Consider the following 25,447-nt stretch of genomic DNA (forward strand, 5'->3'; position numbering starts at 1 on the left):
AGTCCCCCTTTTAGAGCTGCAGTTGTACAAACTGAAAATTTATGCATTAACTGTTTGCATTCTGAGCATGTGTTCCAGATTACGTCTTACAGCATTCTTCTGGCATGCTACAGAATGCGTGTTTGTCAGAAGCGTTTCTTTCACAGTTCACATATCTTTCAATCACAGAATCAGCAGATCAATTAGCACTGTTTTTTAGAATATGCATACATGGTTGAATCAAACATACAAGTAGGTGCGTATCTTTCTGTGACTTTATTTCATTTTTTGGGCTGCCATAATCTTCTGGCCAAGATGATCAAGTAGGTGGCAGGCAAGCATCCCTTTCAGGAACAGTGAACCTCTTCCTTCAACTCTGGTATATCATGCCTCTTAGATGGGAATCTTTACTTTTCTCTCCCTGGGTGTCTGAAACATTTTTGCCCTGCTCAGTTATTCTCATTTCCTCAGGGATATGGAATTATTTTTTAAGAAATGAGCAAGGAGCCCTTTGGTTTTGCTAGGTATATTTAAAGTGTTGGGAGGGTCAGGAACTTTAACTACTACATAGTCATGAGCCGTGACATTCAGTGACCGAAACGATGTAGACATATTTTACATCCAAGATCATCATGCTGCCCCGCTGATAATCTTGGAGACAAATATCCCTTCCTAGCCAAGAATCCGCTTTCTACTTTGCATCATTCCTACTATGCAGGATGACCGGTGACTCACAAGGCTGTTTTTTTGAAAGCTAGCACTGAAAGCTAATTAAAATCTTTTCTGGGTGATAAAGGGAGATTTGGGAGAAGAGTCACCATGATTGTTTCCCCCAAGAATTTAATTTACAGCCAGTTTTTTTCCTATCTTAATGTTACTTTCAAATGCACCTAGTGATAAGAAGCAACATCTGTTTTCCCCTCAATAGTACAAGAAGGCTCGGCATGGGGCTGAGTGTACACAGTCCATGTGAACCTATTGTTATTCTCATTTCTTTTTTGTCCCTGTGCCTGGTCCATTTGCCATGTACCATCCGGCAAACAGCTGACACATACTAGCTATTATGGACCCTGGCCTAATTGTGAGGTCTTAAAAGCTCTGCCATGTTTGTCTTCTAGGATGAATCAGAGGCTTCTGCTCAGCGCAGTGCTGCAGACCACCACTCTCATTTTGCATTTTTAGAGTAGCAGACTGTTGTGCCAGGGGGATGGTGGATGTCAAAAATACAGTCAGCATGAAGAACAATGTTTCCTCCTCCCCTTCTTTGCCTGGAATGATCTCGCTTTCCTTAGTAATAAAGCAAGCAGTTACTTATGCTTAACTATCGGTAGATATTATTTTAGCTTCGAAGCAGAGGCTGGCAAAGTTTAGATGCGCCAGTGGAGCTCTGAGCTGGCACCATTGGTGAAGGGGGACGGGGAAGATGGTGGAGTTGTCCATCCCAGCTCTCCACCGTCAACACACTGCTCTATTCAGATGTCTGCTTTGTGCCCCCACAGCCCTCTTGGAACAGAGACCATGATGACACGGCATCTACCCGCTCAGGAGGAACCCCAGGCCCTTCCAGTGGGGGCCACACGTCACACAGTGGGGATAACAGCAGTGAGCAAGGTAGGAGAGCTGCTCTTGATTCTCTGGCTACTTGTGTCATTTTCCAGGGTTGAAAAATTAGAAATGTCTAGTGAATGACTCTTTGTACAATTTTTCCTAGAATGTAAACCCTGTATAATATGAGAACTGGCTCATCTTATCTTATCCCCCACCCCCACCCCGATCCCCTTCTTTCTCTGCCATTCAAGCTACCTAGCTGCTTGTCACCTGGCCACCTTTACAAAACAGGGTCAGTGAATTGAGATGAAAGAAGCTGATTAGACGTTTGAATGTGTGAAAATAGCATGCCACGAGTACCCTGCTATAGAAATAAAAAAAGTTTATTATTACTTTCCGTTAGAGGCTTTTCGAGAGATCGTGAAGAAGCATCCTCTAGGATTCCAATTGAATGATGTCTGAAGATGCTTAGGAGGCAGTGGGCTTTTCAGGAACCATGTTGGGCTTTTCTCTTCACTGGGTTGAAGCCATTTTTCCAGATTTACTTCTTTGGATCTCTTCAGTGCTTGACTTCATGGCAGAGTCAGACTAGAGGGCGTTCGGATGAGATGGAAAGCAACCAGGTCAATTCCGTCACTGTGGTTCTTGGGGTGCACATACCTGTGCGTGCTTTGGTGCCCGCGGATGTGCATGTCTGACTGTCACTGGAGGGAGATAAAGTTTAGACATAAAGTTCAGCTTCAGCAATAAGGTGAACGAGGATTTAAATGTCTTGTACTGCTTTTGATGAGACCTACTGCAGTGGATTTTGTGTTCAATTCATGCAACCAAAGTTTAAAAGAGTATTCTCTCCCTGAATATAAAAAGACGGCTTTATTGAGGTTGACTCCGAGCCCACAGTAGGTACATACTTTTAAAATCAGCTTTTATGATCATGTTTCACTGGAGTGTTGTTACCCAACAAAAGAATTTTGTTTTCTAACCAAACCGGGCTATGCAATTAGAACTGCAACGTCTGCAATGAATTGAACACCATTAGTTTGACAACGTGGAACTTTCTCTGGTGGTTCAGATGGTAAAGCATCCGCCTCCCATGCAGAAGTCCTGGGTCAAGAAGATTCCCCTAGAGAAGGGAATAACAGAAACAGGAAAGTCCTTTCTTGGGAGGCGGGTGCATGTATGCTATTTGGACTGGGAATAACTTCTACACATAGAATTGTAAGCATTTGAGATATTTTATTGTTCAGAGAGAAGTTGCTGACATCATCACAACTCTAAGTCTAGTAAAAATGGAGCCTGGAATAGTAAACTTGTTCAGCGCTGAGACAGAAACAGGTAACCTCTGACCTCTGCCTTTTACTGCGGAATTATATGCAGCATAAATCCACAGGGCCTCTTTCCTTTCAAGTGTGGGTATGTATACATTATGGTGTCAACTGTTCACAGTGCTGTAGTTAAGGTGAGGTCAACATTTCCATAGAAAGCCCTACTTTCAGAATTCAGCTTGCACCATGAATTTTCGAAAGGTGTAAATGGAATCTCAATTCTTTCTGCTGTGCTCCAAAGTTGCTACATGGGGTCATAGCCTAGTGTTTCATTTGTTTGTTTCTTTTTCTTTTTTTCATGTCTTGCTTTTTTAAAAAGAATATATCATCAAGCAGGCCCCTAGTTTAGCTGTGTAAAGGATGTAAACTGCTACAATGTATTTGAATTAAAAACAGAAAGATCCTCAGATAACAAAGATTTTCAGAGGGCAAGTACCCCATCCCAGTCTTCCCCTTTGACGCATCAGAACAAGGAATCAGGAATTTCTCAGGTTCATTTCTCCTTCAATGAGTGTTCTCCAAAGGCCACTTTAATAATGAATGTGATTATAAGCCATATACCCTTCACATTACTGGAGTTTTCCATTCACATCGTTTCTCTATCTGTTTTTTCATTTAAAACCCACCAGCTCATTTTTCCTTTTAATGCATTTTCACATAAATTGTCTCATTCGAATGGAACCTGTGGAAAACAATCATGCAATCCTGGGCAGTAGATAGAACAGGTCTAGCCATTTGACAGATGAGGAACAGGAGGTTGGATGAGCTGGGCAGTTTGCTGAAGCTATGGTGCAGTGTCGGACCTCAAATTTCAGTTTCCTGATTATTTTTTTGACTCTTCTCATCATGCCCTCTTTCTAGCAAAGAAGTAAAGTCACTTATTTCCACGGTCATCATGGGAAGGCTTTTGGTGCTGATCACACCTCCCCCCTTGACTCCCCCCACCAGCTGGACCACAGAGGTGGTAGGAGTCACACCTTGTGTGCCCCCTGCCCCTCCCCACAGGCTCTCCTGGGCAGTGCGATTTATTCCCTGCTAAATGCAGAATGATGCCTGGAAGTGTTGCTTCAACAACTTCTGTGCATTTCCATGCCAACCGCGACCCTTCTCGGCTCTTTTTTTTTTCATCCTTGGGACCTGTGAAGCTGGATCTTTGTGCAGCCTTCGGATTAGCTGTGCACCGTGGCTTTCCCATGTTCTCCTGTCTGCCTTTTCTGGCAGGCATGGATGTGTAAGCCGTGCCAGCATTTGGCCCGTAGTGCATGTCCTAAATAGTTATTTACACAGTTTGAGTCCATTTTAGTCAACTGGGTAAATAACAGCCCTCTTCAAAAGATTTATAAATCCATAAATATGTCTTTATACATACCCAATAGACAGAAATAACTCAATCTGTCAAGAACATATCTAGAGAGGTGTTTCCCCCACAGACGGGAGTAATACATATTTTAAAACTTTCTCTACTATATTATTTGTACTGCATTTCTTTTCCCCTTATTCGTTTTCAATGTTTGCCACTTTATTATGGCACCCAAGGTACAAAAAAAAGAGAAAAAAATCCCCTAGGCTTTGGTCTTCTGTTAAACAACCTTGTCTGCAGTGCAAGGTAGGCATTTGACAGACTCTCACCGAGCCTTGTTCTTTCGGACTTTGAAAGTAAAGAAAAGAAAATCAGTCATCCAGGAAATCATAATGTTCAGACAGATTTCAAAATACATTAACAATTCCTAGTAAAGAGTTTCAGCAGTTTGAGGAATTTTGAGACCCTGATAATTAGACAAATGAGTTGACTGTTGTGGTTGATAGAGGAGTTTTAGTCTACATTTTTACCTAAGCATAAACAATAATGTACAGAATCCAAGGCTGATCATTCTGAAGAGAATATACATGAGGTATATAACCAAGAAAATGCCAGCGATATTCTTCTTTTTTGGGGATTTAGTGTTTATTCATGATTTACTCAGAGGTAAAGAATCCACCTGCAATGCAGGAAACATGGGTTCAATCCCTGGGTCAGGAATATTCCTCTGGAGGACGAAATGGCAACCCACTTCAGTGTTCTTGCCTGGAGAATCCCTATGGACAGAGGAGCCTGGCGGGCTACAGTCCTTGGGGTTGCAAAGAGTCGGACATGTCTGAAGTGAGTGAACATGCATGCATGATTTATATAATATCTCTCTCCCCCGACTCAAATTATTTATCATGGCAACTCTTCTTATGGCGTCTGCATTCATTTCATATTAACACTCATGGTCCCTTGCAGGAAATTGATTCTTCAATAGCAAAGCGCCTTTAAATGGGCATTTATAAGGAAGGCCTAACATCTGTATTTGGTTGGGGGTTTTAGCTGCTGTGGCTGCAACATTGATTTTTGTCTACTTTTTAACTTTCCTCAAAGCACTTCCAGAGATATGAGATTGGATTCTTATTCTCGCCCTGTCAATGATTTGCTATTTTCCCATTTCAGAAGAGACAAAAGTAGAGCTCAGAAATCTTGAAATGAGTCACTGTCAGCCACCTCAGAATCTTGGTCTCTTGCCTTTGTAACTGCTTTAGGATGTGGTGTTTTCAGGACATAAGATGAGGTGCACATTGGCAGATCCTGGGCTCCTTCATGTGTCTTTTTTATCCTACTGGGTGCAGCTGCCCTACTGATCGTAATCAGGGTCGACTCTAGTAAGCATGTGGTTTGGACAGGAAGAACACCAAGCAAATCTGGTGCTCTCTTCATGGATTTTTTTCCCACTGCTCCCCTCGCCCTGGGGCTCCCCTGGTGGCTCAGATGGTAAAGAATCCTCTTGCAATGCAGGAGATCTGGGTTTGATCCCTGAGCTGGGAAGATCCCCTGGAGGAGGGCATGGCAACCCACCCCAGTATTCTTGCCTCGAGAATCCCCGTGGACTGAGAAGTCTGGTGGTCTACAGTCCGTGGGGTCACACAGAATCAGACATGACTGAGCAACTAACTGCAGCACAGCAAACCCCCACCCCTACCCCAGGGCTTGCAGAGCCACTCTGTAGCTCATAAGCAGCCTTAGCTGTGCTTACACGTTTTGAGTTTGGGCAAGTCTCCTTTTTGGGTTGAAAGTCAAGAGAGATGAATACATGATAGCAATGAAATAATAAAATAACCCACTATGGGCTGTCAGTCAGTGTAGGTATTTCATCACTTGTGTTGTGGAGAAGGTCACTGAGGTCCAGAGAGGCTGAGAGACTTACCCACAGTCACATCCTGGTTGGTGGTACAGCAAGGACTTGAACCCATGCAGTCTGACTCCAGAGCCCAAGCCACTATTTGACGTGATCCTGGGATGTTGCCTAGAAATGGGAAAACAGATCCTGCGAGGGCCATTCTCTCTGTTAGCAATTCAAGGACTTTGCCTCCTAGTGCCTGCACTGGGCCTGGTCCTCTTGTCTGTAATCGGGTGATGAAGCTGTGAATCAAACAGAATCAGCGTTAGCTTCAGGGAGGTTCTACTCTGCTGGGGACTGAGAATCCAGTTTTGTGTGCTAAGTAGAAGGATGATTGAGCTCTTTACAGTGGAGCAGGATGATTGATATGATTAATTTGTATTATGTATGAAGAGCCTCCACCATTGCACTCATTCAAAGATTTATTGAATTGAGAAGAGGAGCCTAGAAAACAAGTAAGGACATTTCTCTCGCAAAACATTTCCCACTTCAAGCTCATCTCATTTTCCTCTTTTGTGAGGAGAAAGAAAAAGTCTGATTTCTACATTGAAATTTCATGTGAAACATTTCAACCCTAAAGAACTTTGCTGGTCTCTAGAATTTTTCTAAAACCCGCTTATGAACTTCTTTGGGGGCCAGGGCTCAGATCAACAATAGTATCTTTGCTCCCACAAAAAAAAAATGCAAAATCAGGATGTTTCTTTAAAGAGGAACCATTGAGAAGCACTGCTATTTCTTTACAATAATGTGTCAGTAGTTGCCAGTGCCTCCCACTGCCCCTCCCCCCTGCACACCAGCTTTTGTAGGCGTTCCGGCAACCTATAGGCAGAAGGCAATTCCATTTATTATTGAAGGGAATTTGGAGGCAGTCATTTCAGACCTGTGAAGCCAGCAGGCAGAGCTGGGTGAGAGCAGGGCGGTGGTGGGGGGGCGGGCGGCGAGTGCGTGGAGAGAGGGAGGTAGGGAAGGGCCACATTTTGTTCCAGATGACTAAGCAACGATTTATATACCCGCTCGCCTTTTTACATGAAGAAGAAAAGTAATAACAGCCCAAACCCGGGCATTTGAAACAGTCAGCTGTCTGATGAATAATGGGGTAGGTGGGAAGGAGCTCTCTGATTGGATGTCTTAATGAGCAATTTCGCACAGAGTTTGGGCTGCAGTTCCCCTTGACCTTTGCCCTTTATTGACCAAACTGACACTTCATTTTTCACATACTTCCAATTATGGCTTGGCTCAAGTATTGCCCTCCCTCCTTTATTTCTTTCCTATGGACAACTTGAGAGTAGTTGAGGCCACAGAAGATATTTTAATTTGAAAAACTATTGTAGCAACTCAGGTTTAGGATATAATCTGTAATCTGCAGTTTTTCAGATGAAGACACAAAGTAAATACTTCTTGTTTTGAAACAGTTTTATTTTCTGTGTTTTTTTATCCCAATTTATTTTAAAAAGAAAATATTTATAATAATCTAAGCACCCTGAAAAGAAAGAAAAATGTCTAAAAAGTAGACTTTAAAATTTGTCCTTTGGTCCAGGTGACTTAAATGATCTTACATTTGTTCACACTTACTTCTTAAGCCTTGTTCTTCTCCCAGAATGTCTTCTATTTCAATAGCACTAGGATGCATTTTGCAAAATACACTTTGGTGAGAAAAGTAGAATATAATTGTGATCACAGGCCATAGCCCTTGGGCCACTGCTGCCCTGTGTCGTGCTTCAGTTACATTTAATGTTGATTGCAAATTCAAGTGTGGTCTTTGCGTTCAGTGGCAGGCAGAACAGGAAAATGATTTCCTGATGGGAAAAGTCAGGTGTAAAAAAAGAAAGGGGAAGTTATTACACTCTGCAAATCCATGTTATCAAAAAGTTCCATATTACTAACTTATCAAATATGTTGAATTAGATGTATGAACAGAGAATTGTTTTTTCCCAAGAACACCCTGTACTCTAATCACCTTACCTTTTATTGACTCATCAAATGTGAGTACCTGTTTTCCGTTCTCCATTTGCTTGGCTTCAAGCATCATGAAAGCAGATTGTCTTTCAACAAAGAAAAATAACTGCATAATCTAAAAGGCATAACTGTTTATTTAGCGGCATGAACTTGTCCATGAGTGTTTTCACAGAAAGTGCATATTCTCACTAATACCAGGGTTACATCCCTAGTGAACTTGGTCATTGTTTTCATCTTAACTGAAAAATTCATTTGAAATTATTTACTCCCAGATAGATTTCCCTCTAACACAAAACTATGTGTTGCAAAGTGGATGAAGTGTTACCTACTTTATTATGTAGCCCTGTGGCATATCCATGGCATATTTTTACTATAATATGGTAATAAAAGAATATGTATAAGGCAGACAAAGGTTCTGTCTTTTTCTGTAAGGTGACCTCTGTTACCAAGTAACTGCTTTACTTATGAGCTTATTAAAAACTCAAAAAATGAGCTTTTCATACTTCAGAGGCATTGATGTGAAAATGAGCTGTCCTGTGAGTAGTTTTCTTGATCATTTTTAGAACAATTGATTAGCCAAAGAGCTCCTGTCATTAGTTGACATTGACTGATAGCAATTTGTCACAAGCTCTGAAGGTCAGCGAGACAGTTGGAGTTTCAGCCTGCCTTTGATTGACCTTTACAGAGTCCATCCTCATGTGATTGGATTTGAATGGGTCTGACCCTCGATTGGAAAAGACAGGACATTAGTCAACAGGCTCATTTCGTATATTTTCTGTTGATTGCTCATTTTTATTTATGTGTGAACTCAAGGTCTGGATAGCTTATCAAATTTTGTACTCTAGTTTTTGAAAGTTAAGAAGTGTGATACTTGTTAAGTATGGCCTTAAAACCACAAGTCTGTGTTCCCTCTGGTTTGCAGTGTTACAGAACACTCTGTATGTAATGTAGACTTTGCTGCTGACACTTGCTATGTCACCTGTGCAGATACTGGGATTTTTGTTGCCTTTGAAATTGAAATTTTGATTTTGTTGTGTTGGTTTCTTAAGAAATACCAACTTCAGTGTGACTTGTAGGACTTCTGAAATTATACCCCAATTCTTTGACTTTCTGAGAATTAATGGCGTTGGTCTCTCAAGAGTCTTGTGATATTTTAAAATAAAAAATGAGTAGCAAAGAATTCTATGAATGATGATGTTATGTCAACTCATCATGAAGTCCTGCAAGCCAGAGGTATGAAAACATTTTAGAAAGGTGTCTTCTTTACAATTTCACTTTGTCTACTGAAGATTAGAGAAAGCTTTTCTGACTGTAACAATGCTGGCCTCTCGGTTAGAGTGGGACCTGATACTTTCTGTTGTAGTGGACCTGGAAGTTAATGGTTACTTCTTTCTTCCCAAAACCATGAAGTGTTTTTCAAAAACATATCTCGTATAGAAGAATATATTCCACATTTGTATTAACAACATGCATTTTATTGCCTTACGTAAATAATAAAAGGGTCACCTGTGCTTTCAAAACTCAAATATTAGTGTGTAATTATTTAATTCAGTTTCCAAATAAGGCCTTTCTTTTCTCTTATTCTCATTCACTTTCCCTCTTCCTCTTGTCTCTGCATTGAGTTTTAAACTATAAGCAATAACTTGCTTTTCAAGTCCATCCTCCTAGGCATTTTAAGGTCACCACATACAGCCTGGCACAGCTGAAACATGTGTTTCAGTTTCTACTCTAGAAAATAAACCAGGAGAGAATCCATTGTCCCTGGTAGTGGATTCTTTACAAGGTGTCATTCTTGGCAAAGCTGCAATGAGGAAGTTAATTTTAGGGAAGCATCCATTTAATATAGCCCAAGGAGCTAAAAAGAGTTTAAAATTGTAATCACTTCTTGCAGATGAGCCAGAATATGATCGCAAGTTGTATTTAAGGGGAGAAATGTAAATTTATACATTTCAGTCAAGTCATTAGAAATAGATTAAGCACTTACTGTATGGAAGGTGCCCTGTGTGAGGCTATTAAATTGAGTAGGTCATAGTATTTGCCCTCAGGAAGCTCATGTGTGCTACCAAGAGCATTAAGCCGATGGAGGTGAAATATTCACTAAATACTGAATATTCTTAGGAAGCTATGAGTGTATGTATTTCACAACACACCAGTGACCCAGATACACTGAACTCTGTGGCCAAGGCTGTTGACTGAAACACAAAGTGGATGGGATTTGTCCTAATAGGCAGAGGGACACTTCCACCTTGATCCTCAGACTGCCATGTAAGCTCAGGATCTCTGGGCCCCTGTGAGGCCAACTGTGATCCATCGTCCCCTCTTGATAACTTGACCCAAGTGGCCACCAAGGGTCTCTGCTGTTTGAACCAGTGGGGTCATCATTGCTTTCTCAATCTTTATTCACATCAGCTGATTCATATTGATCTTCATCAGGGAATCTTGACACTTTGAAGGGGAGAAGATCCCTTTGGCAGTTTGGTGAAGTCAATGGATCCCTTGTCAGTAATATTTTATTAATGCACAAAATCAAATACATAAGATTATGAGGGAAACTATATTGAAATCCAGTTATCAAAATATTTTAAAAAACAAATTGTAATATAATGATGTAAGTTTTTTGTTTTAATATGCATTAAATAACAAAATCTAACAATAATTCTATTGTCTACCACATTTTTGAAATAGTGATGAATGTAAACGGTGTCTTAAGATATTTATAACAACTATATTGGGATATGTTATTATGATTTCCATAGGTGACAAAGTCACAGGTCCTACTAATAGTTCTGTGATTTGTGCCTACCTAGATACATACTTGCCTGGAGAATCCTAGGGACGGGGGAGCCTGGTGGGCTGCCGTCTGTGGGGTCAGAAAGAGTCGGACACGACTGAAGTGATTTAGCAGCAGATACATACTTGAAATACTCATTCCAGTTAAAGTTTACTGAAAATAAAAGATTAATTTTTTTCCCTCCCAAGTACTTAGATCTTCTGAATTATAAACCATGGATCCTCTTGGGGAAGTCCAGGTTAAAAGCTTCTATGTTAATAGGTGTCATCTGTAGGAAATATTCTGTGAACCCCCAGATTGGAGGAAGTGACCCTCTTTTATGCTCTCAGGGTATCTTGTGTCTTGTCCTTTCTCATAAACATAGGTGTGTATATACACACAGACAAATACACACACACACACATATATTTTTCAGGTCCATCCTCCTAGGTATTCTAAGTGTGTGTGTGTGTGTGTGTGTGTGTGTGTGTGTGTGTGTGTGTAGGGGGCTTCCCTGGTGGCTCAGTGGTAAAGAATCCGCCTGCAATGCAAGAGACATGAGTTCAATCCCTGAGTCAGGAAGATCCCCTGGAGAAGGAAATGGCAACCCACTTGAGTATTCTTGCCTGGGAAATCTCATGGACAGAGGAGCCTGGTGGCCTACAGTCCATGGGGTCATAAAAGAGTTAGACACGACTAAACAACAACAACAACATAAATTTTTGGCCACACCGTGCAACATGCAAGATCTTAGTTCCCCGAGCAGGGATCAAACCTGCACCCCTATTCTTAACCATTGGTCCTCCAGGTAAGTGCCTCCTTTCTCACATATTGAAATGAAGCATTCATGCATCGGCCTCCCCAAGGGATTATGTCTTCTTCATCTTTAACTCTCCTGTGCCCAGCTTAGTTATGGCACATGACCACTGATAGATAACTATTTGTTGAAGAGGACTGCGACCCCTCTCGTGCTTTCAAACTGTCTGCACTTCATCTCCCCAGGAATGATTTCTTCTGGGTACCAGGTGGCTAATCGCACATGATCCTCTCTGTCAAAATGTAAACAGATACCAAAGTCTTGCCTGTTCCCACCCCCAGAGAGGTGTTTTGACTGGGGCACTCAAGGAAAGATTCTATAGGTAGCTCTTTCAGAACTTGGTGGTAGACTGGGTTTGGGGATATACCTGAAATCACAGCATCTGCCTAGTTGCTAGTTCTGCCTACTCCTCCTCTTGAGTTCTATCCTCTGGGCCTGAATGGGTTTCCAACAGAAGATGGCTGGGGACTGGCTGCAGCATTTTGGTATCTTTTGAAGGACCTTAAGGTAAGAGGTTAAGGATGAATTACAGGAGTAACTGTGCCACCCCTGGGAGAATGCTTTTATGCCTTGTGCTGTTCCCAGCAGCAGACATGATTCCATCCCCTGGGATGTGATATTTAGCTCTGCTCCTGAATTTATCTCTCTCCCTCATGACTGCTAGCACTAATTAAGGATAGTGGTGGAGGTTTTGGCTGTTGGCCTAGCAAAAACTAACCCAAACAGTAAATTTATGCCAAGCATTTTCCTTTAAAAGAGGTAGGCGTTGTCTCCCTTTTACATTGATTGGTCCCAGAAGTGTAGTTGATAAGTTGGGTTTTGCTCAAGTGTCTGGCTTTGTGGATTAGTTCAGTCTTGCAGATAATTTTCAGTAATTACTTAACCTAAAACATTCTGTTTGATTAGTACAATTATCTTTGGCCTTCCCTGTTTACCAATATCAACCCACGTGCGTTCCCACCTAGACAAAACTCATCTTATTTCCTAACAAAGAATGGAAGAGGTAGAACTTCTCCCACCTGTTCCCACATCAGGAGAAGAAGAGAACAAGGCTCTACCTAGAAAGTCAAAAGTATCTTCAAAATTGTGTGTTTTTAAGAAAGAAGGAATTGAAGAGTCAATACGGAAAACCTTGTATTTGCCAATAGGCTTGTGGCTAGATTTTTAGCATTTGATCAGTTCTCTCTCTTTCTAAACATTTTATTTGTTTTGTTTGAATCTTTCCTTGAGTGCTCCCTTTTACAATACACCTGTGACAGCAGGACAGGTAAGACCTTGACACCCTTTTGTACTTTGATAGCTTAGGTGAAAAGGATATGTATTAATTATACAATGTTTTTACCTATTTTCCTTTTCATTCTGTGAAAGGATTTAAGGAAGGAAGCAGAAATATATAGTATAAGATTCGAAAAAATAGATGAAAAAATTAGAATGAAAAGAAAATAAATAAGACGTCATTCTTAAGAGACTGTGGAACATTATAAATTATAGGCTCATGTCCAGTTTTTGAAGTAGGCAGTTAAATTGGCTCTGAGCTTCCTAGCAGCCAAAATGAAGAGTGAAATCTAATTAGTTACGAGATTTAGAGCATCCTTGGATGTTGCTTAGAAGAGTCTCTTTGACAGGCATCAGAACCCACGTATCCTCACCCAGGTAATCCAGGAAGACGGCATAGGCTGACATCCTCACAGCACCTGTAGGACTCCTTTACATCTCTCTCAGCTCCCTAGCACAGTGCTGCAAATAAAGTAAGTGATTGATCAATATTTGATTTATTTGTCTGGATGTCTGGATTTATACTCAGCCCATTCACATTTTAACTCCTTGGTATCTAAGCTAAGTCTGATTGCCGTGGCTGAAATAGATGACAGCTTGTCTTCATATGAACCGCAGTGCTGATTGTTTTGTGATGCCATGAGTGTCTTTCCCAGTTTCCATCACCCTCTTCAGACCATTTTATGGTGAGCCAGCTCCGTTCTCCAATCTTTTCTCCCTGTACCTGGGGACAGGGGTACAAGTGAGAATACTCTTGTCCTTCTGGTTGTTATCCTCTGAAACGAGGTAAATGGATCTGGAGAGATTCAGATAGAAAGTGATTCAGTCGTGTCCGACTCTTTGCGACCCCATGGACTGTAGCCTATCAGGCTCCTCCGTCCATGGAATTTTCCAGGCAAGAGTACTGGAGTGGGTTGCCATTTCCTTCCCCAGGGGAATCTTTCTGACCCAGGGATCGAACCCGGGTCTCCCCCATTGCAGGCAAACACTTTACCATCTGAGCCACCAGGAAAGTCCCAATTCAAGATTCAGATAAGTGATGGTTAAAATGGAGATGCTGAGGGACTGAGCTGGGATACTGGGATGGTAAGATATGGTGGCCACAGTCTTTATGATTTCATCCTGTAAAACTGGAGGGGATTGTGTGTTGTGAATATTTGATTTACCAAGTACTCAGAACATCTCCTCACATGAAAGGAATTCTCTTAGTGCCAATAAAAGGTATTGTTTGATATTGTGAATTTTAAGCTGATGACAGGAATGCTCCCAAACCTAGAAAAGGTGAAGATAGAAGTAGTCCCGTTCACCAACTTACTGAGTATTAATGGAATGTCCACTTGTACCAGCCCATTGCTAGATGTGAGAATTGAGAATGAGAGAGGCTACTCCTGGAATCAAGACGCCGAACATCCAGTGTTGGAGCAGACAGTTCACACAAGGCAGGTTAAGTCTCACGGTTCAGTTGGCTCAGTGTAATTTGGAAGCAGAGATGTGGCACCTAACACACTGGCAAAGATGCAGTGACTGCCTCTCCGCAGCCTTCCACGGCAGGCAACAGTAATCCGTCACAGTGCCCTTTCTCATTGAATGAGACTTGGATGTTTGTCCATCTCAGCACTGCAGGCAACCACTGCCACCACCCCCAGAGTTAGCCCGAAGAGCATCTACTTGCATTCCCAGTCTCCTACCCAGCTTCCTCAAGGGGCAGCTTGGTATGGAAACTTGATGGAAACCTGATGTGGATGGAGAAGCAGAAGGGCATGCGAGGCACAGATATTAGTTTGTGTAGTGGCATGAAGGAAAGAGAAAGCGTGCCACTGTAGCTGGAGTGTGAGCACAGAACAGGGGAAAGGGAAGTCTGAGGTTGAGGCCAACAGGCAGCAGGACCAGGCAGCGAAGGGTCATATACATTGCCTTGGGAGTTGGGAGTTGGCTGGGAATTGGGGAGCCACTGAAAACGTTAGCGTTGTGTCTTGGGCAGATCTGAGTGAAGGAGGGATGCGTCGGGGGGAAGGTTGGGGCCAGCACTTCTCATATTCAGGAAGACTGGGCTTGTGGGTTGAGTCAGAAGGAGGAGGCTCTGGAGGACTTTTGAGGAGGAGACTGGACCAGACTGAGTGGTGAGGGGTAGAGGAGCTCAGAAGGGCTGGAAGCAGGCCAGGTCTCAGAACACTGCTCTCTAGACCACAGGCCCTTCCAGCGCATTCCCTGTCTTCTCAGGGGAGCCTCCCTGAGAGAAGGTCACTGTGGCGAATGGCTTCTCCCCCACACCCTGGCTGTGCGTTCTTCCCACCCTTTCTGAGGGCAGCTCCTGGAAGCCTGGCCGCCACCCTCTGCCGCCCTGCTTTCCCGCGGAGAAGGCTCTGGCTCCGTGGTGACCAGGGGCTGCCTGGAAAGGAAGAGGCCAGCCAAGCTATCATGGGAATTTGGTGACTCATTTCGTCAGTTTACTGCTCTGAACATGAGGTGACTTCCCCCTTTGCTTGACAGCTGACTGATGAGCATTTCCTCGGAGTGGATGCTTTGTTTCACAAGCCTTCGTGTTCATGGACTCTCAGTGGGTGCTAATCCTGTCTTTCCCCTTCCCAGACTGCTGAGTTTTCTTTTTATGTAGAATCTTCAAATTACCTGCCCACGACTTAATCAATTCCAGGTTGGAAAATAGTATGCTCTTAACACTTGCTGATACAACTCCATTCCATCCACTTTTTGCCAGAACGTTGAAGAATCCAGGATACTGTTTTTTAATACGGAAACAGTATTTCCTTGACTCCCAATCTGTCACCTGGTCCTTAGTGTGTCTACATTGAAAGTTGTCCTTTAAAATAGTGTACCTCATTTTGGGCATCCAGAATTTTGTTTGGCTGTTAGTTTTTACTTTCTTTCCCAGGATGTAGGTTTGTGTATTTTTAGAAAGATTGCCCATTACTTTGTTTCCAGATGTCCTGATGTTCTTGATAGGAAAGGAATCAGCTTTGGAAAACATTAATTGCTCCACTAAATGATGGAATGTTAATAAAAGCTACATAGCAAGGAGTGGAAGCATTCCTTTGAGGTTCCAAGAATATTCCTTATTTTTCATAAGTGAGGTGGAGGCAGTAGACAGGTTCTGTGGGTCAGATCATCATCCTAGACCATGGCTGTGGTCCTTAGGTTTAGTTTCCACATTTCAGGCAGAGGCAGTCGGTTCGTGCCTTACTTTGCATCTGGAACAGATTCTATTTTTAATCTGTAGGTTGAATGTGGCGTGGAGCCATGTGCTGCCCAGTTCCAAACGCATAACTCCTGTTGCTATCAGTGAGTTTCTTGATGGATTGGAAAGAAGTATTTATTCCAGATCTTTCTCTGCCTTTGTAGAATTAAACATGCTGAACAAATCCTAGCCCTTTTCAAGTTAAAACGAAATGTTTTCTAAGGTAGCAACCACGCTGGCTTAAAGGAATCATGCAACAATTCCAAATAGACACACACACAGAACCGTAGAATTGGTTTTCAGGCAGAGAGAGGCAACTGGGCTCAGGAACCTTGGTGGCAAACAGAGTAAAGGACATGGCTGTATTGAACTACACAAAATTGCTTTTAAATAGAAGAGATAAGAGGAGAAAACCTTTTCTTTGAACGGTACTCTACTCGTGAGAATGCACACATTATTGTTGGTGAGCAATGCTAACAAATGCCCTCCTGTACTTCCTCACTCTTATTACCCAGTGGTGGGAGTGGTATGGCAATGTTCGCTCAGAATTGACTGATGTTTGCATCTATAAATAAATGTACTCAAATCATAATTGTTATAACAGGATTGTTTGATTACCTGGCTGTGGCCTTGTTCTGAGATAGCTTTTGGATCACCTGTTCATTGAGAACATTTGACAGACCTGTGTTTATTACCCAATTGAATGTCAGTAGCAATTGCAGCTAAAGATAAACAAAAATGCAAGTACTTGTTGACCTTGACTTTTTTCCATAAGAGATTGGACTTGATGGCTCTATTGCTGTTGAGCTGATAAGGGTTATAAACAGTAGTTTAAGGAAAATGTTTTATTCCCAGAGGAAAATACCCTGTTTGCTGTGGGAAATGGCAATAGCCATGTATACCCTTTGCCAAATTTCCTTAATTCACCTTTATTTGGCCTGTGGGAAAAGAATGTGGGTGAGGGGAAACTTTTTATGGCTTTAATATATATTTGAATAGACTGTTATAACTTGTGAATGGTGTAGTTTGCAGATTACAATTTTAGAAGAAGCCAGTGATGCTTTTGTGATTTATGATACTTAGTAACATGATTTCTTTGGAAAACATCACATTAATATAATCTTGTGTTTCAGAGATGCAGTGCTTGTAAAAATACAATATGGTGCCCAAATGGTCTTTCAGATTCTAATTAAAAACATAAAAATATTGTTGGTTAATAATCTCACTAGGGGCAAAGAAAGAGAAAATGGGCCTGGTGAATATATTGACATGGGGCACTACTAAAGGACACTGGGGGATGTGGCAATCAGTGCTTTTCTTCAGGCACAAGTCTTATTAAGTTCCAGATTTGAATCAAGACACTTTGGGCCATTAAGAATTCCCCATTTCTTGGTGAGGCATAAAGCCTCGGTGACTTGTCCTATTTGCTCTTAAAAAATCCCACTGCATTTTCCTTTTGAGAAGAGGTGCTTTGGCTCAATGCCACTGGCTGCAACTTTTGCTCTTAAAATGTTGTTTTGATGCATACTGTAGTGATGGCTGAATTGATTTCTGTGTATAAACGGTGGCCTAGATTCTTGCCCTGTGGAAATCCATGGAATTAAGAACTGTAGGTTCCCGGAGTGATAAGAGGTAAGCGAATGATTAGATATGCATGCAGGGAAAAAATGGAGATGCTTGTAGAATGGAAATAAGGGTCTATATAATTTGCAAGTTTAATGTAAATGTAAGCCACTAATACAACTAATAATTTAATGCTAATATGTGAGAGTAAGTAAATGTAATTCTAATCATTTCCTATTTGGTGTTCTCAAAGAATCCTGAGCAAAAATACATTGCACTGAACTATTTTCCCAGCTACCCAGATGAAAGACTGGTCTACTGACAACTGTGGCCCTTATGAAATCTCTGAGATACCAGTGAGTCAAATTTCTCTCTAGATTGAAGTTGTGGGACAGTTTAAGATGGCAGAATCTTAGCCAGAGTTTCTTGCAGAGACACTTAGAATACTTGCAGAGACACTTAGGCCTAGGGGACTGATCCACCATGGCCTTGTAAGTAGTGAGTTCAGTTCAGTAGCTCCGTCATGTCCGACTCTGCAACCCCATGGGCTGCAGCACGACAGGCCTCCCTGTCTATCACCAACTCCCAGAGCTTGTCTATTGAGTCAGTGATGCCATCCAACCGTCTCATCCTCTGTCGTCCCCTTCTCCTCCCACCTTCAATCTTTCCCAGCATCAGGGTCTTTTCCAATGAGTCAGTTCTTCACATCAGGTGGCCAAAGTATTGGAGTTTCAGCTTCAGCGTCAGTCCTTCCAATGAATATTCAGGACTAATTTCCTTCAGGATGGACTGGTTGGATCTCCTTGCAGTCCAAGGGACTCTCAAGAGTCTTCTCCAATACCACAGTTCAAAAGATCAATTCTTTGACACTCAGCTTTCTTTATAGTCCAACTCTCACATCCATACATGACTACTGGAAAAACCATATCTTTGTAAGTAGTCACTGGTATTATTTAATAACAGAAGATATTATTCTAAATATATTGTAAATATTTGATCTTATATTCCATCTATCAAAGTACAGATTTCCTTGTGATGATATCTCCAGTAAGTTTTGGATACACTTTTGGGAGAAGAGGTCCTTTGAATGAAATTTTAAAATATAATGAAAAAAGGTCATGCCATAGATAACCAGTGGGGAATTTTGTGCTGTCTTAAAAAAGGAAAGAAAGAAAGAAACAAAATAAACAGCAATGGTAGAGCGGAAGAGTTCCCTTGCTAGTCCTCTTGCTAGGCCCTATCTCTTTCCTTGTGAATTTCTTGGGAGAATCACTGCTTGCTGACTTCCACTTCTCCATGAAACTTTTGTGAAGAACAGTGGGAATCTTTGCACTGACAGATGCCATTGAGGATTATTCTGATGTCTATTACCTGGTGGGTGAAATTAGGAAGTTTATTTCTGACATGGCCACAAACCCTTCCCTGTGACAGAAAGACTATAACCTAAAATCTCTGTAAACACACCCAACACTCCTTTAGGATTACTGGTGATTCTCTGGTTGACACATTAGAAATGGGCAGAGGTGAGTGTGTGCCTGGCGGATCCTGGCCTCTGGCAGCAGGAGGGCTCAGGGACTCTCTGTTCAGCCTCCTCTGGGCTGCATGAGGGGAGCTTTCTACATCCTTCCTCGTAGTTGCTGAAGGATGTGGCAAGGACATGAATTGTGTGTGGCTGGCTTTCTGTCCTGCTTCTAGGAAAGACTTCTGTGTTTATCTGCATTTTTCTGAGCACCAGTTGGCTTTGTAGCCGCCTCCCAGGCCACTTTGTGGGAAAGCTTTCTTTATGGTGGGTGACGTGGCATTTCTTGTCACTTCCTCAAATTCCTTCCCGCTGCCTATCAGCATCGCTCTGGACTTATCTGGGTTGAGCTTCAGCCAGCCAGAGCTAATCCTGGTTCCTATTTCAGAGGGGCAGAGTGACAGCAATGACGCTGCCATTTCTTGGCTTGTGACCTGGGGTGCTGGTGTGGGGAGCAGAGAAAAGAGGTGCAAGAATTGGGGCCCATGGGCTTGCTTTTCAGACGTGGTACCTGGAGTCTCCTCTGTCCTGTCATCACTCTTTCTTCTCCCAAATGCTGACAATATTGTTGATCTCAGTGTGCACTTGAATGCAACTTTTCCAACTGTAACCTCAAGAAATAAAGGGTAACTTTGCCTGAACTTACTCTCGTCCCATCTGCTGAGGTCAGCCCTGATGATTTTGAGCCCCTTGGAGAAAGTCTTATAAATTGGGATTTAGAGGATCAGAAACAGGTGTCTCTTTTGTTCTGATCCTCCATTATTTAACAAATGTTTATTGAACACCTATTATGGGTCACATATAATGTGGAATTGGAGAAGGAAATGGCAACCCACTTCAGTACTCTTGCCTGGAAAATCCCATGGATAGAGGAGCCTGGTAGGCTACAGTCCACGGGGTCGAAAAGAGTCGGACACAGCTGAGCGACTTCACTTTCTTTCTGTAGTTCCTTTTGGAGTAAGTAGGAAATGGCAACCCACTCCAGTGTTCTTGCCTGGAGAATCCCATGGACAGAGGGGCCTGGTGGGCTGCAGTCTATGAGACTGCAAAGAGTCGGACACAACTAAGCAACTGACACACACACACACAATGTGGGATCATGGGAAGGAAAAATCTAACAAAGAGCATTTTTTTTTTCTGATTTTCAATTTATGAAATGTGTCTACCTATCTCAGTTTGTGAGTCTTGACCACTAATCCTATAGTAATCTTATAAAATCTCCATGTCTCCATTTTATAGATGAGAATTGCCTCTCACAGGCTGTAGGTGGGAAATACCAGAACCAGAATCTGCCAGGTTTTCAACTCCGACAGCTTTCTTTTGTACCAAGTTAAGAAGTAACCTAATAACTGATATCCTCTTGGTCCATGTATTTCTGAAATGTATTCATCATATCCCTCATTGAGAAGAGAGAAGAAGAATAAAATTAGGGAGGATCTTTAGCAGGAAGTGATCAGACACTATTTCATTAATTATTCACTCACTCATTCATTCATTCACAGAGTGCTAGACACTGTGCTAAATCCCGAGACAACAAAGATGAATAAGACCATTCCTGCCTTCAGGGAATTTATAGTCCAGTGTTTGTTTCTCCCCTCACTTTTTTTCTTTTTAATATTTATTTATTAATTTTTTGTTTATTTGGCTGCATCAGGCCTTAGTTGTGGCTCAAGGCATCTTTGCTGTGTCATATGAGATCTTTTGTTGTGGTGCATGGATTCTCTAGTTGTGGAGCACAGGCTCTGGAGTGCGCAGGCTTCAGTACTTGCAGTGTGCAGGCTTTTAGTTGCCCCAAGGCATGTGGGGTCTTAGATACCGGACCAGGATCGAACCTGCATCCCCGGCATTGCAAGGCAGATTCTCATCCACTGGACCATCAGTGAAGTCCCTCCCCTCACTTCTGAGTTAAGAAATATCTGGGACAAACATATTTCCTGATGCTGTCCACTTAGGAGTTACTAACACATTCATCCAACTTGGTTGATCAGTTCAGTTCAGTTGCTCAGTCGTGTCTGACTCTTTGCGACCCCATGAACCGCAGCACCCCAGGCTTCCTTGTCCATCACCAGCTAACTCCCAGAGCTTACTCAAACTCAGGTCCATCAAGTCGGTGATGCTGTCCAACCATCTCATCCTCTGTCATCCCCTTCTCCTCCCGCCTTCAGTCTTTCCCAACATCAGGGTCTTTTCCAATGAATCAGTTCTTCACATCAGGTGGCCAAAGTATTGGTTGATGCTGTTGATTAACTTTCAGCCATGAGGGGGGTTCAGTATGTCATTAGACCCGAAGAGTAGTGGTCTCTTCTCATGGAAAGAATGACTTTATCTTCTTTGGGCAGAAGAGTAGCCTAAACACGTACAACATGTGGGTGATATTAACATCTACTTATTGGGTTGTTGGTGAGATTAAACAAGTTGATATATAGAACTGAGAACAGTGCCTGGCACATAGTAAACATTATGTCTATATTAGCTGCTATCATCATCGTGATCTGGTTAGTACTGGTGCTGATTTCTGAGTTTGAATGATGACATAATAGGGGATGGAGACTCGAGTACTATTCCCAAGTGTGTCTTCATTTTACATTACAAAGCGTTTGTTTGCCCTTGGTGTCAGGACAGGGAGCCCTCTAACTTGGTGGGCCACTGAAATTGCCACCTATACGAGAATCAGTTCTATTGTTCATCACTCTCAAATGCCTTGTCATAAATCCGTCACTTTTACCTTTGGAGGTGATGAGGAGGAAGTGAATGAGGAAGAAGAGATTTAGATTGCAGATGATACCTTTCTCACCTCAGACTTTCAGTCCACTGGATTCTTTTAAACCCAGCTAGTGGGCTTCCCTGGTGGCTCAGAGTTTAAAGCGTCTGCCTGGAATGCGGAAGACCCGGGTTCGATCCCTGGGTTGGGAAGATCCCCTGGAGAAGGAAATGGCAACCCATTCCAGTATTCTTGCCTGGAGAATCCCATGGAGGGAGGAGCCTGGTAGGCTACAGTCCATGGGGTGGCAAAGAGTTGGACACGACTGAGCGACTCAGGGAAGGGAAGTGCTATTTCTATACCACGTATTGAGGTGTCTGAAAAAAGTGAGGTTTGCTGTGGGCAGTCAGGATGACATGTTGCATGGCGTACCTCTTGTTGATGGTTCAGTTGAGGTAGATTCAGAGCTCTCTGAAGACCTGGCTGAAACTTCCTCCCTGGAGTCCTGTTAGAATGGGGAATGTATTTGCCCAGTAACACAATTTCTTCTAGCATCTCTAGTCTCACATTGTGACATTAATCTTTGGTCTTTGATGAAGCTATTGGGCAGTATCAGGCCTTTGAATTTTGGAATGTCTTGTTATCAGTGAAGTTTAAAACACAAGAAGATAATCCTTTGCATTAAGATAAATTTCACCAAATGTTATATAGAGCTTGAGGACTAGCTTTATAGTAATTGCAGTTGGTAAAATAAGGTGCAAAGCATCCCTTGCCTATTAATACTGAATAGGAAATTGTGATTCTGGGAAGTTCAGTTCAGTTCACTCACTCAGTCATGTCCGATGCAGCACAACAGGCCTCCCTGTCCATCACCAACTCCCGGAGTTCACCCAAACTCATGTGCATGGAGTTGGTGATGCCATCCAGCTATCTCATCCTCTGTCGTCCCCTTCTCCTCCTGCCCCCAATCCCTCCCAGAATCAGGGTCTTTTCCAATGAGTCAACTCTTTGCATCAGATGGCCAAAGTATTGGAGTTTCAGCCTCAGCATCAGTCCTTCCAATGAACACCAAAGACTGGTCTTCTTCAGGATGGACTGGTTGGATCTCCTTGCAGTCCAAGGGACTCTCAAGAGTCTTCTCCAACACCACAGTTCAAAAGCATCAATTCTTCGGCACTCAGCTTTCTTCACAGTCCAACTCTCACATCCATGCATGACCACTGGAAAAGCCATAGCCTTGACTAGATGGATCTTTGTTGGCAAAGTAATATCTCTGCTTTTTAATGTGCTATCTAGGTTGGTCATAACTTTCCTTCCAAGGAGTAAACATCTTTTAATTTTATGGCTGCAGTCACCATCTGCAGTGATTTTGGAGCCCCCAAAAATAAAGTCTGACACTGTTTCCATTGTTTCCTCATCTATTTCCCATGAAGTGATGGGACCAGATGCTATGATCTTCATTTTCTGAATGTTGAGCTTTAAGCCAACTTTTTCACTCTCCTCTTTCACTTTCATCAAGAGGCTTTTTAGTTCCTCTTCACTTTCTGCCATGAGGGTGGTGTCATCTGCATATCTGAAGTTACTGATATTTCTCCCGGCAATCTTGATTCCACCTTGTGCTGGGAAGTTGCAGGGAGGCAAAACCAGATTTACAGGCAGGTCTTTATTTGTTTATAGCAAATCAGCTTTACTGCTTCTTTTGCCTACAAAATAACTGGTGGTGTCGGCTGCCCACTCTCCATCTCCCGCACCTCGTTTTAATCGTCTCTTCTTGCTCTTCTGTGTATGTACCATGTTGTAGCCTAGATATGATGAGACCAGAAAGGCTATTTCCCACGGTGACTATTTTAATTTTTTTCCATCCACTTTCTCATGACACACTAAGATCCTTGAAAATTTTTTAAAATTTTTAACTGAAATGCAGTTGATACACAATCTTGTATTAGTTTCAAGTGTACAGCAAAGTTATTCAGACATACTTATCTACATGTGTGTGTGTGTGTGTGTCCAGTTGCTTCAGGAGTGTCCAACTCTGTGACCCCATGGACCATAGCCCACCAGGCTCCTCTGTCCATGAGATTTTCCCAGCAAGAATGCTGGAGTGGGTTACCATACCCTCCTCCAGGGTATCTCCCCAACCCAGGGACTGAACCCACGTCTCTGTGTCTCCTGCACTGCAGGATTCTTTACAGCTTGAGCCATCAGGGAAGCTGATATATGTGTATATATATGTTTTTTTTTTTCCAAGATTAATTCCATTTTCAATTATAAGATATTGAATATAGTTCCTTGTGCTATACAGTAGGTCCTTGTTGCTTATATATTTTCTGTATAGTAGTTAGTGTCAGTTACTCTCAGACTGCTGATTTATCCTTTCCCTACCCCCATCTTTCTCCTTTGGTAACTATAAGTTTGTATTTTCTATGTCTGTGGATCTGTTTCGTATCTAGATTCATTTGTATTATTTTAAAATTCTGCCTCTAAGTGATATCATAGTATTTGTCTTTCTCTATTAGTTGCAAACCCATCCCTTGTCAAGAGAATAGAGGTGGTTTCCTAACAACCAACATGATCCAGTTCTTTTTTTAAAAATTTGTTTGCTTTTATAGCTGGTTGAGGCCTTCATTGCGGCATGAGGGCTTTCTCAGTTGTGGAGAGCAGAGGCGACTCTTCACTATGCTGCACAGGCTTCTTATTGTGGTGGCTTCTCTCATTGCAGAGCTATGGTGCGCAGGCTTCGCTCCTCCACAGCATGTGGAATCTTCCTGGACCAGAGATCAAACCTGTGTCCCCTGCATTGGCAGGCGGATTCTTAACCACTGGGCTACCAGGGAACTTCCTTTTAAAGAGAGGAGTTTCGTATATGTGTGATGCTGACTCTATTCTGTTGTAGCACGGTTCAGTGACAAGTTTCAGGGACCCTCACTCCAAAGCTGGGGATGTCACATAGAAAATGGAGAATACAGGGCAAGACTTGTGGCTCATTGTTTTGAGATTTTTTTCCCCACATGTTATTTGTTAACATTCTTTCTGACTTTATATTAAGAATATTGTCATATGTACCAAAAGCCAGAATGAATAGCATAGTAAATACCCATAACTCACCATTCCCTTTCAACAGTTGTTAACATTTGGCAATACTTGCTCTGTGTACATAGATAAACACACACATGTGTAACGATGCTATATATTCCTCTTCAGTATAGAAAGACTATTTAAGGAACTGTATATCTCTGGGATTTGAATACATTAGTGATACCTACATTCCCTCATCAAAGCACTGGACCACTTAGTATGGAAACAAATGATGAAACATCAGGATAATACTTGACTATATGAAGATCAACTCCTCGTAATCAGTTGCTATTTTAAATGTTTGTCTACGTGCTCTTCACACTGGGAACTTTTAGGTATTTTCCTGTGAGGATGTAGGACAGGCTGGGAAGACCAGGGTCCTTGCTGTGGCAGTCCTCAGGTGCCATCCCCACTGAACAATTTGTGAGCTCTGTGCTCTGGGCTCTGTGCTCTGCTCTGGACTCACTCAGCCTCACTAGGATGGAATTTCTTCTGTAAATAAAAAAAAGAGAGAGAGAGAGCTGGGTTAGATAAC

General features: G+C 42.3%; 1 protein-coding gene across 5 annotated transcripts in view; it reads left to right on the top strand.

Moving 5' to 3' along the window:
- The window catches only part of MEIS1 (Meis homeobox 1), a 145,974-nt gene that overhangs the window by 28,655 nt on the left and 91,872 nt on the right, over nt 1–25,447 (top strand). For all 5 annotated transcript variants that reach the window (XM_018055432.1, XM_018055434.1, XM_018055431.1 and 2 more), the window contains one exon: nt 1,479–1,590. In XM_018055432.1, coding sequence (XP_017910921.1) covers nt 1,479–1,590 — 112 coding nt within the window. The remainder of the gene's footprint in view (nt 1–1,478; nt 1,591–25,447) is intronic.

Source organism: Capra hircus, chromosome 11, assembly GCF_001704415.2.
Source record: "Capra hircus breed San Clemente chromosome 11, ASM170441v1, whole genome shotgun sequence".
In the NCBI taxonomy this organism is placed as follows: Eukaryota; Metazoa; Chordata; class Mammalia; order Artiodactyla; family Bovidae; genus Capra; species Capra hircus.